The following is an 18437-nucleotide window of genomic DNA, read 5'->3' on the forward strand; positions in this document are numbered from 1 at the left end:
CAATTAGTTTAGATAAACAAAGCAGTACAGTATAATTCTAAATAAATTGGAACTGATTGCTTCTGCATCACTGTGACCAAATATTTGACAGAAAGAACATAAGTTAAGGAAGATTAACTAATTTTCTCTCTCACAGATTTGGAGGTATTACAGTCTATAAAAACAGGGAAGGCACAGCAGTTTCTCGTGGTGGAAACATTTGGTAGAGTTTATTACATGGTAGAAAGAGAAGAAGCAAAGAGAGGGTAGAAACAGTTAAAGTAGCAGCCTACTCCTACTGTGTCTATCAAAGAGATCTTCTAAGGACATTATGGCCTTCACATTAGTGTCAGAGGATGAGGATCACCTGTGAAAGTTGCACATTAAAATGAATATAGTAGAAAGTCCTATTTCTGTGTCAGTTTTCTTTTCTTTTTTCTTCTAGATATAGATGAAGTATCTGTGACAGAGAGACACATGAACCTTGAGAAATGATTGATCTTCAGAACCAGGTGCTTGAATACCAGCATACTGGGGTTCTCCTCTAACAGCTACAAGTGAATATCATATTTTGAAAGGCAAACAAATCGATGACAAGGCTCTCATTTTCTTGACTACTCTACTAATCGGTATAGTAAAATATTTTAATATCCTGCTTGAAGCTTTTCAATATTTATAATTCTTCTTAATAGGTGTGTTCAAATATTTATGATAGGCTAAACTGAAAAGTGAAGGTTAATATCTGTTCTTTAGAGAGTTCCCACAAAATTATCTCATCATAAGCAATCTTATTTTGCAAGGGACAAATCTATTTTAAAAAAATCTTCCCCACTAAATCAGCATAAACAAGGTAATTCATCATTAAAGCATGGGGGATGCTCTACTAATTACTTTTATTGAAAAATATTATAAAATGATGATTTGGAAGGTGAGAGTTATGAATTCTCAGCAGAGTTTGAAGACTGGGTCCTTTAGATTAAGGCAGTCCCATAAAAGGGATGTTGGTTTGGGAGGTGTCTCCATGATGACAGCATCCCCATGGAGGCTTGGTTGATCCCATTTCCAATTGTGCTTCCTCTCATCTGCTTGCCCACATTGCCAGGAGATCATCATCAGACTCGACATTTACTCACCTTAACAATAAAACCTCTCACCTCACACACTGAGGTGTGCTTCAATGTTGTTTGGAAATACCCCACTAATCTGTGGATCCTACATCCTGAGAAGAAATTGTGGTAATAGCAATAGTTGGTGATTTACGGGATCTCAGCATGAGCGCAGTGTTAGCTCAGTCCTGCTCAGGCACAATCTCATTTAATCTGCACCCCATTCTATAACACGTGCTCCATGGTAAACCAAAGTACTTCACATTAAAAATAATTCCAAGGGGTTAAATAATTTGTCAAGTGTCGGTGTCAGGAACTTACTCAAATACCACAGCTATGCTAGAATTCTCTAACTTGTAACTCAAAAGTTAACCAAAATCACTTAGATGGAACCTAACTGGAGCTATCATTCTACCTGATATGATGACAGGAGCTAAATGTGCCAGGATTGGGGGATGAGAGAAATTCAAAGATACTGAGCTGGAAAAATGTAAAGTTATTTATTAATGTACCAATTTATTAATGTGCATATATTGAGTTTGTGAAATAGAACCAACATATCTACATGTGTATACATTTTTTAATGTGGTGAATGGAAACCAGAAAGATGGCTCATAGACAAAAGCACTGCCCACATAACCCAGATGACTTGAGCTGGGTGCCCCGATTCCACTGTGAAGGAGTAAATCTACACCTGATATCTCTCCTCAGAATTTTACATGCCTGCTCTGACATGCACATCATCCCATTTTCATACAAATAACAACAGTAATATCAGTTTCTAAACATGTTTAAAGATGGTTGATGAAAATATTAACTTAAAACAAGTTAATATGAAGTATTATTTCCACATTACCAAAGAAGTAATCTCCCCACAATAGGCTGCAACTGTAGCCTGTGTGCCTTTGTAAGATTAAGTGGACAATGATCCTTGTGTACAGGGAAACAAGTGTGGAACAGAGAGCTCTGGCTGTGGATATATAGAAACTAAACCCAGCCAAACTCTACTAGAATTTAACTGGAGGTGAATCTACAAAAGCATAACTTAAATACTCCCTTCTGGAAGTATCTACATTGAAGGTATATTTCCCTCTATTTTTTAGTCATTATATTATCCACATTATCCTGTCCTGAAGCAGGGTAATCCAGAACCCCTCACACACACATGAATGATGTGCACAAGAAGCTTTAGATGTACCTGTGACAAAATTCTGAGAAACATTGAAGAACTCAGGTCCATAAGATGGACAAATTAGGTTAATTAAGGCAAATCATGATTTCATGTCATTCTTTAGGGAAAAATCTTTTCAGGCAGGCAAACTATTGACAAACTTTGTAAAGCTAATCCACAAGACTCACATAACAAGAGCACATGAAATGCATTTTCCCTTGGGCAAGGAATGGAGAAACTTCTGCCATGTGTTTCTGAAAACACTGAAGACTATAATTGCATTCTGATGTTAATCCAACAACTGATGTTTCTTGTTGTGAAACTCCCTGTGAAAATGTGAATGACAGTGCAAATCGTTCTAAATTGAACTGAACACTCTTTAAAAGGCTGATGTTTTTAAGTACTATTACAAAGCCTCTGAACAACAAGGCTGCCAAATACAAATTGCCAAAGCAGTAAGAATGTTACGTTTATATAATTCCTAATTGTTTCATAGATCTTCTTGTTGTAGGTAGTTTATTGTATGTATGTGTAATAATATAAAAGTATATGTAAAAATAAAAAATTAATAAAAAAGAAAGAAAATTGAGAGACTATAGGCCATAAAATAATTATGTTTCAATATCACTTTTAATTGAGAAAATTCATATTGATGCTTACATTCCCATTGAACAATGTTGAAAGTTTAAGGCATTGTTACAAATGTACCTCTTGTAGATGCTATTCGTTATAATACTTGCTAACAGCTCTCTTTAAATAACTGTCTTATGCTATTCAATATGAGGCTGAAAATCTTAAGCTATTTTAATTACTTGTGAAATATAAAAGATTTAGCTTCTATGTATATATGTATATATTTTAATCATTTTTATTAATACAGTATTTTCTTAATGGCAAAAAAAGGAGATTTCACAATAAAGTCCCTTCCTACAATGAACAATTTGGTATAAAAGATGAATATGAAGCTTTGTTAAAATCAAATATGCTACATTGTGTGCGAGTACTTTACATGTTTAGAAACAATTACCTCTATTGCTTTGATGTCCTCATAAGCAAACTGCACAGCTGGAACAGCAAGATGGTTGATGAAATAATCAGCATCACCTTGTATCTGTATGGAGCTGACATTGGTTCCTGGGCACTGAGCTCTTCTTATACAGTTGGACTTAGTTTTCTGAAAAACATAATTTAAATATTTTTCACATATACTAATGCCTCCCATATGATTTATAAGACAGTGTAACTAAAACATGATCCATGGACCAGAGAACCAATCTATGTCAATGAGATGCAGGTTTAAATTGCACATGACTAGGCTTTATCATGTCCTCTACATTGCGACCATTTGTAGATAGTAGCAGGAATCTGTTTTCCATTTCTTGTGTATTACTCTAAAACTCAGAGGAGTATGGCTAGCATAAAGACAGATGAATGTGAGTCTTATCATTAGGCATTGGGCATAGATACACACACACACACACACACACACACACACACACAAAGCTGTTAAGTCACTGTTGAAATTTGAAATCACAGCTACTGTCTATATCAATTTTTAATGTTACATTGACAGCCCCCTAGACACTCCTTTTTTCATGTAAATAAGCAAACATGTTGAGGATTGAGTTATTTGGCTCCTTGATTGGCAGCTATTGAACTCTTTCTTGCAGCCTGAAATACTTTAAATAAAATGTCTAAAAGTCAAACCACCACTTAGCCTTTGCCAGGACTAGTCAAAAGCCCCAAGGATACCTCCAGTCACTACGGAAAGAATGGAAACTGATTGTCCAAGGTCTCCAAAGCACAGCCTCAGCTAGGGCTGTTAGAGACAGCTTATAGCCAACTCTCAATAATAAGCTTTAAGGAATCATTTCCACCTTGACAGAGGTGGAACAGTTTTCATGATGCAAGGATGACTATAACTAGTACTAAAACAATAGACCTTGGTTGGGTCAAAATACAGCCTTAGTGATTAGTGTTAAATGATGATGCTGTAATTGGCCTGGCAAGTACTTATGATTGTGCCAAAATAAATGACCAAATAATTGTGATTGGCCAAATATTCCCAATTACCATAATATTAACAGGATGCTGATCTGGAAGACACTCTCCTGAGCTGTGTCTCTCCTGAGTTACTTAGGCCCATTATTTTCTCTCCAGTAGTCTTTCATTGACCACTTTTTAGTAATATGAGCAGAGATGAGATCATGAAGAAAAATGCATCAAAAACAGCATGAGGTAATAGACAATCACAGTGGCTGAAATGGTGTTTCTTCTGGCTTGCAAGGATGATGCAGTAATGCTCACCACAGACCTGATCACATGTGCCTGGCACCCTGTAGATCTGGAGACACTGTAGTGCAAAACAGAATAGCCCAGCCTTTTTATGGTAACATGTTTCCAAGCATTGGGTTCTGGCTTCAAACCCAGAACAGCAGCAAATATCCATGTGACCACCAGGATTCTATTCTCAGGAAATTGCTATGCCTGAGTGGCACTGACTATGCTCTTTACCCAGTCTTAGGGACTTACCATCTCCTACTCCAGAGGATAAGACCATCAGCTCTGACTATTTGACAGTGGCCTGGTTTCCTTCTCTAGATCCTTAGTCTTTTGTTAGTTCTCTTCCACATCTTTCCTTTATTTCAGTTTCCTTTTTTCTCTTCCTTCCCAACCCTGCCACTACCATGTGTTCAGGGAGCTAGTTCCTACTTTTCCATTTAGTACCAATGAAACAGAAAGCTTGGGCTACCTGTCTCTGGTGGGACTGCATCTGCAATCTGGGGAGGACCGTTACTCTTTCAAAGAAGAGTTCAGTGTAGAGGGTAGTAGCTAGCTGCTACCATGAGCTGGATACTATTGGCTACATCAGAGCTACCTCATCACCTATGAACAAGGAACATGCACATGTGAGGGAGTCTAAATTGAACCTGCCACAGATCAATGGTGAGAAGCACCCCTGAGGAGCAGTGGTGGAAAGAAGATGGCCAGACACTGACAAACTCAAAGAAAAATGCTCAGGAAACCCACTTACAGAAGTAAAGCATATAAGTAGACCTTCTGAGATGGTATCAGATCACATCAATATAGCAAAACTCTTGAATTTGCTAGCAGCAAACCTGAGCTCAGCTAGTAGCTCAACCTCTGCAACCACCTACTGGTTATTCAGTGCTGTAGAGCACAAGACTTGGGAAATCTTGAAAGGATAAAGGCAAGCTCTCCATCTGTAGAGATCTTAGTGCTAATGCTGTAGTTAGTTCCCAGACTACCAGTACATTTGGGAGACATCTACTAGCTAGGTCATCAAACACCTCCAGAGGCATTGTCTGTAGAATGTCAGAGGGAGAAAGAACCTGCCTAGCTTACAGAAAGCCCAACTAAACTGAAGACAGCTTTGCCAAACATCAGACACATCTATAATCCAGGGTCAGCAACAGCATGAGCTACAAGAGGACAGGATCTCATAGGGTACATGGATCCTACATATACACTATAGTCTTTACACTTCAAGAGCCCCAAAACTTGCTTCCAATGGTTCTGTCATCTTTTTCTTTTTCTTTTCTCTTCTTCCTTCTCCTTCTAGGTCTCCTGTATTCTTTTTACTGTAATTTTAGCAGTATTTTTTACTTTATTGTTTTTTTTTAAATATTTACTTCATACTTTTACTGAACGTTGTTTACTATTTTTTTTTAGTACTGGGTCATCTTAATTTACTTTTTTTGCTACTATTTTTAATTTACTCTTATTTTCAATATTTATAATTTTTATTTATATTCTAGCATGCATCATTTTTTCCTGAATTTTCTTGATCAACTACCACTTGACATGCAGACTCATAACTGAGAATGAGAGACATTGAAAGCTTCTATGACAGCATTCCCCCTCCTCATCTCAAGAAAAAGAAATAGTAGAGACAGGAAATTATTGAAGATAATTCTTAAAGTTGTGATAAGGATATTGAAGTATAGATCTCTGGCTGATGGCTCTGCTGGTGGGGTGAGGATAAGGACTCAGCATTCTTTAAGGGGCTGGCTGCTAGGGAGTTTGATTTTGTACTATTAAGTATATGGGCAATACAAATGGGATTTGGTGTGTGCTTTATGTTTTTGTTTTGCTTTTGTTTTTTGGGTTTTTTTTTTTGTTTGTTTTTGGTTTTGTCTTTGGTTTTTTTCTTTTTTTGTTTCTTGGCTTGCAAAGGAGCTATGGGGGTACAGTTCAAGAGTGGACATGAGAAGAATGGGAAGTGACAGTGATTTGGGTGCACTCTATGAAATTCCAAAATAATTATTAAAGATATTATGCTGGTTAAAATAGAAAACAAAGTTACATGACTTGTGCCAAAGTCAGTGGCTCCTCAATTGTGAGCTCAAATGTGACACAGTGGGTGAAATGATTGGTAAAGATTTCATTGGTGCACTAGTAAAATTGATCAAAGACATCAAAAAGGATACAAATAAGGAAATGAATTCAAGTCCAGATGTGGAGAGAAATGTTAGCCACACAAAGGAAAATCTCAGAAAAGTGTGGTGAGCAATATACACAAAAATGTCAACAGCATGGAATAAAACTTTCCAGTATGGAAAATGGAATTAGAAGAGTAAAAAGAAATTTTAGAAATGAAAAACAATTCAAAGAATCAAATATAAATCATATTCAAAAGTATCACCAGTTACCATTCACCAAACAGTAAAAAAAGATAAAAAATGTAAAAAAAATGTTGATAATGTATGCATTCAAACATTTATAAAGAAAACAAATGGAGAATGGCTGGTCTGTATGCCTGTAGAGAGCTTTCCCCAGTACGGGTGAAGTCCTGAATGTGATCATCAGCATCGCATACACATTGTACAACTTCACATGCCTGTAATCACAGCACTTGGTTTGGGGACGGAGGGTGATCAGAAGTCAAACTATCCTGGGCTATGTAGATACTTTGAAGTTAGCATAGGAAACATAGGACCTGACACAAAACAAAAACAAAACAAACAAACAAACTAAAAACAAAACCATAACCAAAGAAGATATTCATAGTCAAGATAACAAAAATTCATGGGATAATATCAGAAATTATGTAAAAATTAAAGACCTACAGAATACGCTCAACAAAATGATTACATGAGATTTTCTGAATATGAAGGAAGGGAAGGCCATTTACAAACCACACACTTAGAATCATATCTAGACCTGATCAACTTTCCTTGAAATATTGCAGCAAAATGTCAAAAGTACAAAGCAAATAAACACCATTAATTGCTGTAAAGAAAAAGCACTAACTTACCTATAAAGGTAAACATGTCAGAATAATATAGATCTCTTATCAAGTAACCTTCAAACCAAGAAAGTATGAATGATATATTTCAAATACTTTAAGAAAAAATGCCAACCCAGACTGCTGTATCCAGATGAGTTCTCTCTTAAACTTGACAGAAAAAGAAAACCTTCAAGACAAACAAAAACTGAGACAGTTTTTTTTTTTTTTTTTTTTTTTTTTTACCAAGCTAGCAATGCAGGAAAAAAAAAGTGACAGTGCCAATCATGAGAGCACAGGAAAGAAAACACTTCATGAAAATAACAGCTGAACAAAAAAGAGCTGGGAAGGAATCCATCAGGTCCAACACAACCTATATATATCTGTGTCATAGTGCATTGATTCTGAAAGAGCTTTAGACTACAATGGAGTCACATTCACTAACATTCAAACAAAAATCAAATTTTAAAATTTATTTTTCATTTATATATTCACTTTAAATCCCAATCCTGTGCTCCTTCCTCCTCTCTTACTGGTCCTGCCCTCCACCTACTTCCCCCATGCCTGATCAAGTTCTCAGAAAAGTGGAGCCCCTCCTACCAACCTTTCCCAGCATATCAAGTTGCATCAAGCTCATCCTCATCCACTCAGGCCAGGCATGGGAGCCTCGTTAATGGGGAAATGTTCATAAGCAGGCAAGGAACTCCATGTCATAGATAGTAACTGCTCAAATTACCAGGGGACCTAAATAAAGATCTAACTGTTTATAAGTTACTTAAATGTTGGGGGCCAAGTCCAGTTCATGCATGCCCTTTGGTTGTTGCTTTTGCCTCTGTAAGCCACCATGGGTCTAGGTTACTTGACTTTGTTGGTCTTATGGCATTCTTATATCCTCTGGGCCCTTCTATCCTTGCCCTCCACTCTTCTACAGGACTCCATGAGCTCTGCCTAAATGGCTGTGAGTCTCAGCATCTGATTCAATCAGATGCTAGGTGGGGCCTCTCAGAGGATAGTTAAGATAGGCTTCTATCTGTAAACATACCAGAGTATTGTTAGTGGTGTCAGGGGTTGGCTCTCTCCCATGGGGAGGGTTTCAGGGTGGTCATTCCCTCAGTCACTATCTTTATCCCAGCATATATAGTAGGCAGGGTTTGAAAGTTTTGTAGGTGGATTGGTGTCCCCTTCCCATCTCAATAAGTCATGCCTGGCTAGAAGATGGCCTCCTCTGTCTCCATGTCCCCAGTTGCTAGAAGGCTCATCTAGAGACATACAAAATCCTCTGTAGCCTACCTCGTTGCAGCTTTTCTGAGAGATGCCATCGCCATTGGTTTCCCTTTTCTCTACAAGCCCTCTCACCTCCTCTCCCCATTCTCACAACATCTGATGCCCCATCTTTTCCCTCCCAACATAGTGTCTTACCAAGTTTCCTATGTATATCTACTTCCACAGTTTACTTTATTTCAACATCGGAGTGAGATTCAGGGAATGCCTCTCTTGGGCCATCCTTTTTATTTAGCTTCTATGGGTCTCTGAATGGTTATCTATTATGGTTATCCTCTAATATATGGCTAATATTTGCTTATAAGTGAGTACATGCCATGTGTGTCTTTCTGAATCTTGGTTACTTCAATCAGGATGATCCTATCTAATTCCATCTATTTGACTGCACATTTCATGATTTTCTTTTTTTTTTAATAGCTTAATAGCATTCCATTGTATAAATATACCATATTTATTCATTATTTGGTTGAGGGAGATTTAGGTTGTTTCTACATTCTGTCTATTATAAATAAAGCTGCTATGAACATAGTTGAACAAATGTCCTTGCAGTGTGGTGGGCCATCTTTTGGGTCTTGAAGTAAATCTATTTCCAGTTTTCTGAGAAAGCACCAAGGTGGTTATACAAATTTGCACTCCCACCAGCAATGGAGAAGTGTCAGTCTTTCTCACTTCCTAGCCAGCAGGTTCTGTGACTTGAGTCTTTAATGTTAGCCATTCTCACAAGTATAAGATGGAGTTTCAGTCATTGTGATTTGCATTTTCCTGGTGACTAAGGATGTTAAGCATTTTTAAAATTGCTTCTTAGCCATTCAAAAGTCCTCTGTTGAGAATTTCTCTGTTTAACACTGCACCCCATTTTTTGTTGGATTATTTGGTTTGTTGGTGTTTAATTTTTTGAGTTCTTTATACATGTTGGGTATTAGCCATTTATCAGACATAAGATTGGTCAAGATCCTTTTCTAATCTGTAGACTGCCATTACCTTGTATTGACAGTGTCCTTTGCCTTTCAGAGGCTTTTTGGTTTCATCTTAGAGGCTAAGCTGTTGGTATTTTGTTTAAGAAGTTGACTCATGTGCCAATTATTTCAAGGCCTCCCTGCACTTTCTCTTCTAATGCATATAGCGTATCTGATTTCATGTTGAGGACTTTGATCCATGTGGACTTGGGTTTTGTTCAGGGTGATAAATTTGTATCTATTTTCATTTTTCTACATGTAGACATCCAGTTAGACATTTTGTTGAAAACGCTATCTTTTTTACATTTTTGGTTTTGGCTTCTTTGTCAAAAATCAAGTGACTATATGTGTGTAGATTTTTTTCGGGGGGGGGGTCTTCAATTCAATTACATTGATTTACCAGTCTGTTTAAATGCCAGTATTATGCAGTTTTTATTACTGTTTCTCTGTAGTACAGCTTGAAATCAGGAATGTTACTTCCAGTTCTTTTATTATAAAGGACTGTTTTAGTGATTCTGTAGGTTTTTTTTTTTTCAATATGAAATTGGGAATTGTTCTTTATAGGTCTACCAAGAATTATTCTGGAATTTTGATGGGAATTGCATTGAACTGGTAGATTGCTTTTAGAAGGATGGCCATTTTAACTATATCAATCCTACCCTACAATGAGCATGGGAGATCTTTTTTAACTTCTGATATCTTTTTCAGTGTCTTTCTTTGGAGACTTGAAGTTCTTGTCATACAGTCCTTTTACTTGTTTGGTTAGAGTTACACTAATATACTTTATGCTTTTTTGTGGCTATTGTGAGGTGTGTCTTTTTTTTCTAATTTCTTTCTATGCCTATTTGTCTTTTTTATACAAATTTTAATGAGCTAAAAAATAACTAAAATTTTTAATGTTTTATCCTGCTACTTTGCTGAAGGTGTTTATCAGCTCTAGAATTTCTCTGGTAGAATATTTGGAGTCATTTATGTATACTATCATATAAAATAGGGATAATTTGCCTTCTTCCTTTCCAATCCATATCCCCTCGATCTCCTTTAGTTGTCTTATTCCTCTTTATAGGACTTAAGTACTATGATGAAGAGATTCAAAGAGGGGGACACTTTCTCTCGGTCCTTATTTCAGTGGGATTTCTTTAATTTTCTCTCCATTTAATTTGATATTGGCTGTCCTTGTGGTTGAGGTGTGTTTCTTGAATGCAGAAGAATGTTGGGTCATGTTTATGCATCCACTCCGTTAGTCTGTGTCTTTTTATTGGAGAATTGAGACCATTGACGTTGAGAGATATTAATGACCAGTGATTGGTAAGTCCCTTCATTTTTGGTATTTGTAACAGTCAAGATTTTGTGAGGTTGTGATTTTGCAATGATATAGTTACCTATTTCCTATGTAGTTATGGTTGTAGTTTGACCAGTTGGCATGGAGTTTTCCTTCTAGTAACTTCTGTAAAGCCGGATTAGTGGCTAGGTACTGTTTGAATTTGTTTTTGTCATGGAATATCTTGTCTTCTCCATCAATGGTTATTGATAATTTTGCTGGATATAGTAGTCTTGCCTGGTATCTGTGTTCTCTTAGGGTTTGCAGCACCTCTGTCCAGGCCCTTCTGGCTTTCATGGTCTCTGCTGAGAAGTCAGGAGTAATTCTGATAGGTTTGCCTTCATATGTTACTCGGCCTTTTTCTCTTGCTGCTTTCAATATTTTTTCCTTGTTATGTATATTTTGTGTTGTTATTATTATGTGGCGGGAAGATTTTCCTTTTGGTATTGGCTATTGACTTGATATAATTGCCTTTATTGTATTTATGTATATGCCTTATATCCCTGATCTCTTCAAAACTTGTAATATGAAGTGGTGTTAGATTTTGTCAAATGTTTCTTTTCCTGCATCTAAAGAGATAATCACCTGGGTTTTCTTTCAGATTGTAATATATATGCATATATATATATATATATATATATATTTGTTTGTTTTAAAGTCGTTTCTCTGTATAACCTTGGCTGTCCTGGACTAAGTTTGTAGACTAGGCTGGCCTCAATCTCATAGTGATCACCTGCCTCTGCCTCTCTGAGTGCTGGAATTACATGTTTATACCACCACACCTGGAAGTAAATATTATTTTTAAAGTGTTCTTGGACATGGTTTGTGAGTATTTTTAATTGAGGTTTTAGTTGTTGTTTTTGTTTTTGTTTTTGTTTGTTTCAATGGTCATAAGGGAAATTGGTCTGAAATTCTCTTTCTTATTGAGTCTTTGTGTGGTTTAGGTGCTAGGATTTGCAACCTCATAGGATGAGCTTGGCAATGTTCCTTCTGTTTCTATTTTGTGGAATTGTTTGAGGAGTATTGACATTCTTTGAAAGTCTGGTAGAATTCTGTGCTAAAACTATCTGTTCCTGTTTTTGTTTGTTTGTTTGGTTGGTTGATTTTTTTGTTTTTTGGTCTGAGATGCTGATGCCTTTGTTTTCCTTGGGGGTTATAGGATTATTTGACTTGTTTACCTGATCTTGATTTAGCTTTGGGACATAGAATTTGAAATGGAAGTTATCCATTTCATTTACATTTTCCAATATTGTATTGTGTTGGCTTTTGAAGTAAGACCTAAAGATGCTTTGGATTTCCTCAGTATCTGGTATGTGCCTTCTTCATTTCTGATTTTGTTGATTATGATATTTTCTCTCTGTCTTTTAGTTTGTATACCTTGTTAATTTTTCTCAAAGAACCAGCTCTTGGTTTCATTAATTTTCTGTACTGTTCTCTCTCTCTCTCTCTCTCTCTCTCTCTCTCTCTCTCTCTCTCTCTCTCTCTCTCTCTTTCTCTCTCTTTTGATTTCAGCCTTGAGTTAGTTGATTCCCACCTGTCTACTCCTTTAGGTTTGTTTGCTTCTTTTTTTCCTGGGACTTCATTTGTGTCTGATGGCAAGTTACTAGTATGACAACTCCCAATTTTCATTATTAAGACACCTATTACTATGAACTTTCCTCTTAGCATTGCTTTCATTCTGTCCCATAAAACTGGGTATGTTGTGCCTTCATTTTTCATTGAATTTTAGGATGTCTTTAATTTCTTGGTTTATTTCTACCCTAACCCAGTAACCACTGAGTAGAGGGTTGTTCAGTTTTCATGAGTTTGTAAGCTTACTGTGCTTTCTGTTGTTGTTGTTGAAGTCCAGCTTTAATCCACGGTGGTCTGATAAGATACAACAGGTTACTTAAATTTTCTTGTATCTTTTGAGGTTTTCTTTGTGACTGACTACATTGTCAATTTTGTGAACATTTTATGAGGTGCTGAGAATAAGGTATATTCTTTTGTGTTTAGATAATGAGTTCTGTAGATATATCTTAAGTCCATTTGATTTATGATATCTGTTAGTTTTATTACTTCTCTGTTTAGTTTATGTGTCTATGGCCTGTCCTTTGTTGAGAAAGGGTATTAAAATCTCCGACTATTAATGTGTGAGGACTGACATTTGATTTAAGCTTCACTGATATTTCTTTTACAAATATGTGTGCCCTTGTATTTGGGGTATAGATTTTCAGAATTGAGATGTCATCATAGTTAATTTTTCCATTGATGAGTATGAAGTGACCTTCCTTATTTCTTTTGGTTAATTTTTGTTGAGAGTTTATTTTATTAGATAATAAAATGGCGACTCAAGCTTCCTACATTGCTTCTTGGATCCATTTGCTCTGAAAACCTTTTTTAGCTGTTATTCTGCGGTAATATCTATCTTTGTTTTTGATGTGTGTTTCTTATTGTTTGATAGGCTGATTGATTGATTTTTGTTTTTCAAGACAGGGTTTCTCTGTTTATGCTTGGCAATCATGTACTGGTTTTACAAACCAGGCTGGCCTCACACTCACAGCTCCCCACCAACTACAGGTATGTGCCAACATGCCTAGGTGATTCAAGTTTCTTGTATGCAGCAGAATATTGAGTACTGTTTACACATCCATTAAGTTAGACTATGTCTTTTTATTTGGGAATTAAACCCATTAATGTTAAATTAATGACCAATGGTTGCTAGTTTCTATTATTTTGGTGTTGGTGGATGTAGCGTGTTTGTCTGCTTTTATTCTTTAGTTTTGCTGCATTGGAGTTAATTATTTCTTGTGTTTTCATAGGTGTAGTTAACCTCCTTCAGTTGGAGTTTTCTTTCTAGTATTTTCTGTAGTGCTGGGTTCACACATACATAATGTTTAAATTTTATTTGGTCATGTCATATCTTCTTTTCTCCATCTATGGTGATTGAAAGTTTTGCGAAGTATAATACTCTGTGCTAATATCTGCGGCCAGTTATAGACTGCAAGACATCTGCCCAGGCCCTTCTTGCTTGAGAGTTTCTGTTGAGAAATCAGGTATGATTCTAGTAGGTTTGCTTTTCACTTTCTCTTTGAAGATTTTCATAATTTTTCTTTGTTCTGTACATTTAGTCTTGATTATTGTGGCAGGATGTTTTTCTTTTCTGGTCTAATCTACTTGGTGTTCTGTAGGCTTTGTATATGTTTATGGGGATCTCTTTCTTTAGAGAGGGGAAACAATCATCTATGATTTTATTGAAAATATTTATTGGTCTTAAAATTGGGAATCTCTTCTATTCCTATTTTTTTAATTTTCTGTTTCATAATCCCATTTTTAGTTTATTGTACAATATGACTGACTGGCAGAAAACTCTCATATCTTTCAAATAAAATTATCTTCTATATTTTTACAGTATACTAAAAAAGCACATTTGCTTATTATCTCTATAAAAACTCTTGCTACAATAGCTTGATTTTACTTCTACACATACTGACTTAAAAATGTTAGAAAACCTCTTAAAGGTGATTCCGTCAGTTAGTTTCGGCATTCTTTCTGACCTTCATTTTATCTACTTGTACTGTAGACAAGATGGCTGAAGCTCTCACACACAAATGACAAATGAGAATGCATTAAAAATTAAAATCAGATGGAAGAAAGAAGTAGGTTGAAACTGTTTCAGCCATAATAACATACTGTTTGATAGGCATTACAACACTGACCATGAGAGCCTTTTATAAGTGTGTAATTCTTTAAGTATTGCTATTGTCTTCATTCACTAAGTACAACGTGCTTCTGAGGCATGTAGCTTATATTCAACAAATAAGCACTTAGTTATTTTAAAATTTAAGTTACCATGATTATGACTGCAAGTAACATGAGAATTCTCATAGTTTTTCATATTTAAAATTATTTTAAAACTTATTCAAAATACATCTCAAATGTAGACCCCTTCTTCATCTCCTCTTGATCCCACCCTTCCTCCCTCTTTCCCCATCCCCTTCCCCTAGTCCTCAGAGACAGGGATCCCTTATCCCCCTGCAACCTATCAAGTCTCATCAGGACTGACTGAATCCTTTTCCTATGTGCCCTGGTAAGGTAACCCACCAGTGGAAAGTGATCAAAGAGCAGCCACAGAGTATATGGCAGGACTAGCCCCTGCTCCTTTTAATAGAGCCTCCTATGGAGACTGAGATGCCTATCAGCTACATCTGAGCACGGGGCCTAGGTCCTCTTCATGTATGGTCTTTGCTTAATGTATCAGTCTCCATGGGCCATTCTGGGCCAAGATTTCTTGCCATTGTTGGTCTTCTTGTGGAGTGCCTGTCCCTTTCAGTCCCTTCTATCCTTTTTCTATAAAGCTCTCTGCCCTCTGCCCAAAGTTTACTGCTAAGACTCAGGTTTGTTTTTTCTTTTCATTATATCCTTGATTTCTTAGTTTTATGTTAGGAATTGTTTGATTTAACATTTTCTTTGACAGAAGTACAATTTCTTCAATTTCATCTTCAATAGATTCCGAGATTCTTTCCTCCGTCTCTTGTATTCTGTTAGTAATGCTTCTGGTTCCAGTTTTCTTTCCTAAATTTTCCATCTCCAGGATTTCTTCAGTTTGTGTTTTCTTTGTTGTTTCTATTTCCATTTTTGTGTCTTAAACCATTTTAATCACTATCTTCACTTGTTAGATTTTACTTTCCTATATTTCTTTAGGATATTTATTCATTTCTTCTTTAAAGGCCTCTATCTGTTTGATTGAATTATACTGTGTTTCTTCAAGTAATTTAATCCATTTTCCTTTAAAGGCCTCTATCATTTTCATAAACATAGATTTAAGGTCATTTTTTTGTGTTTCAGTTGTGTGAGGATATCCAGGACTATTTGCACTGGGATAACTGGGAACTGTTGGTGCCAGATTGCAGTGAATTTTGTTGATTATATTCTTATGTTGATCTTTATCCATCTGGTTGTTTCTGGTGCTTGCTAGTTGTTCCTAATACTCACTGGAAATAGCCCTGGGCAGGATGCTCGATGTTCCTATAGCAGCCCTCCTTGGGATAGTGGAGAGGGTTGTGTACTGATTGGCTGCTGTATCTTAGGTAGTAGCTTGCAGTCTTCCTCAGGTTCCTCAGTTAGACCCACAGAGAGAAAATTGGCATGTAGATGCCTACTCTGTAAGATCCTGAGGACCAGCAGTTCTCCTCAAGAATCCAGGAGTCTTACCTGCCAGAGGAACTCCTGGAGACATTAGTCCTGCCACTGGCTTGCTAAGCTATTTCCTATAACCCAGAAGTTGGGTTGCTAGAGGGTGGAACCATGTATGTCGTGAACCTGGAATGGTGGGAATTGCCAGATTGCCAGAGGCTGGCACCACTCATTCCAGGCACACTGTGTGATCTCCTGTCCCCTGGGAAACACAGACACTGTCATTTTGGAATCTCACCCACTCCATAGTCACTGCAGTCCTGCTACCAAGATATCATACACACTGGACACCAATATCTTCTACTATGCATCACTTTAAAGTCTAGTCCATGACTAGAGAGTCAATTCTTTAGTGTTAGAATGAGGACCCAGCTCAACAAACCCAAACCACATTACAAGGAAAAGAAAAGAAAAGAAACAAGCAAACTAAATAGCTAAGCCAAACACAGCGTTGCCACTAAGTCATGTTTCAGCTAAATATATCCACCTTTCAAAATAGCACTTTACTAGATCATAGCTGATCCATATCAAGCAACAGATTGGAAAAGACGCAACATTAAAGGCACAAATATCTGAGAGGAGAGTAAAAATTGTTATTTTTTTCATTTTATTTTATTAGATGTTAAGCACTGTGGGAGAGGGAAGGTTGCCAGCAAATTTGTGCAGGTCAATTAACTTTTTAAATTTATTTACAAGGCTGAGTAAATTCTTATTAAGTATTTTATCTAAGGAGTTCAAAATACTCTAGATTTAATGTTTGATAACAAGCACTTTCATTCCAGCTCATAAAATAAGCAAGTTAAGGCAACAACCATGTCTGTCACTTGTTTAATTTCTCCAAATGTCTCCTGAAGTCCTGAAATGACATCACCATCTAATCCTCAAGAGACACCAGGCTGCCTCACATTTGACCATGTCCCCTGGAGGGGGAGACCTGGTAGCACTCAGAGGAAGGACAGCAAGTAGCCAAGAAGAGACTTGATACCCTATGAGAATATATAGGGGGACGTAATCCCCCTCAGGAACAGTCATAGGGGAGGGGAATAATGGGAAAAATGGTGGGGGGGGGGAATGGAGGATACAAGGGATGGGATAAACATTGAGATGTAACAAGAATAAATTAAAAAAAAAAAAAAAAGAGACACCAGGCAAGAACCTCAGTAAATGAGCATATATGAAATACATACAAATTAAATTAGCATTTATATTAATTTAGAAGTGATGTTAAGGCAAACTGACAAGTACTATTAAAGACTGTAAGAGTTATATTTATGCATTCTTCTTCCATATACACATATAAACATACATATATATTTATATATACATACATATATCTATATATATTTTATTATACCTCATTTCTCCCTTCCAATTTTTTCCAGCGTTCTCTCCACACATCTCCCATTCAACTTCTTGTTCCTCTTGATTGATAGCAAGGCAGACACACACACACACACACACACACACACACACACACACACACACACACACACACACATGATAGATGGTAGATAGATGATAGATAGATAGATAGATAGATAGATAGATAGATAGATAGATAGGCATAGTAATTGCTGTAGAAATCTTTCTGAAATAAGCATTCTCACATCAATGAGAGTGAAGGCAGGGATATGTCACTTTTAGACCAAAGCCAGGACATCTCCTGAGAGTCTTTCATCTCAGGTGTAATTTGCATTCTCATTCTATACTCTAAAACTACAAGGTGAAGTGTTCTAGAAAGGAAGAACTTATAGAAATGTATGTTAAAGTCAGAAGGCTGTTAAGGCCAATGCCTATTGTGTCAGCTGTTTTTCTAGACTATTCTCTTCCACAAGACAAGTGAACTGATATTTGGCAAACAGTGAGTACAAGCAGCACTTTTAGCAAATCACTAAATAAACCAATAAGTCATAATCTAATAATTGATGTTTCTTACCTTATTCTACTTCAGCATAATATACTGAACCATTTTAATACTGTGGTGGCTTTTATAGTTACAGCACATGGAAGGATGAGGCAGGAGGATCAGCAGCCTTGTGAAGCCAATCTGAGGTACATGTGACTTCTAAGTCCTCCTGTATTACCGTGTAAAATTTAAAACAATTTTAAATGCTTTTAAGAAACATATTCCTGTCTAACAGCTCAATGGTTTCATTTCTCTTAAGTTCTGCTTTCTCTGCATTTACTAGTCAAAGAAAAT

General features: G+C 36.5%; 1 protein-coding gene across 1 annotated transcript in view; it reads right to left on the reverse strand.

The window, feature by feature from the left end:
• Positions 1-328: 328 nt before the first annotated feature.
• The window catches only part of LOC127199602 (inactive N-acetylated-alpha-linked acidic dipeptidase-like protein 2), a 356127-nt gene continuing 338018 nt past the window's right edge, over positions 329-18437 (reverse strand). The window contains exons 8-9 of the mRNA XM_051157743.1: positions 3284-3430; positions 329-346 (exon numbers count right to left, since the gene is read on the reverse strand). Of these exons, the coding sequence (XP_051013700.1) occupies positions 329-346; positions 3284-3430 (165 nt within the window). The remainder of the gene's footprint in view (positions 347-3283; positions 3431-18437) is intronic.

The sequence above is a fragment of the Acomys russatus genome, chromosome 15 (genome assembly GCF_903995435.1).
Source record: "Acomys russatus chromosome 15, mAcoRus1.1, whole genome shotgun sequence".
Taxonomy (NCBI): Eukaryota; Metazoa; Chordata; class Mammalia; order Rodentia; family Muridae; genus Acomys; species Acomys russatus.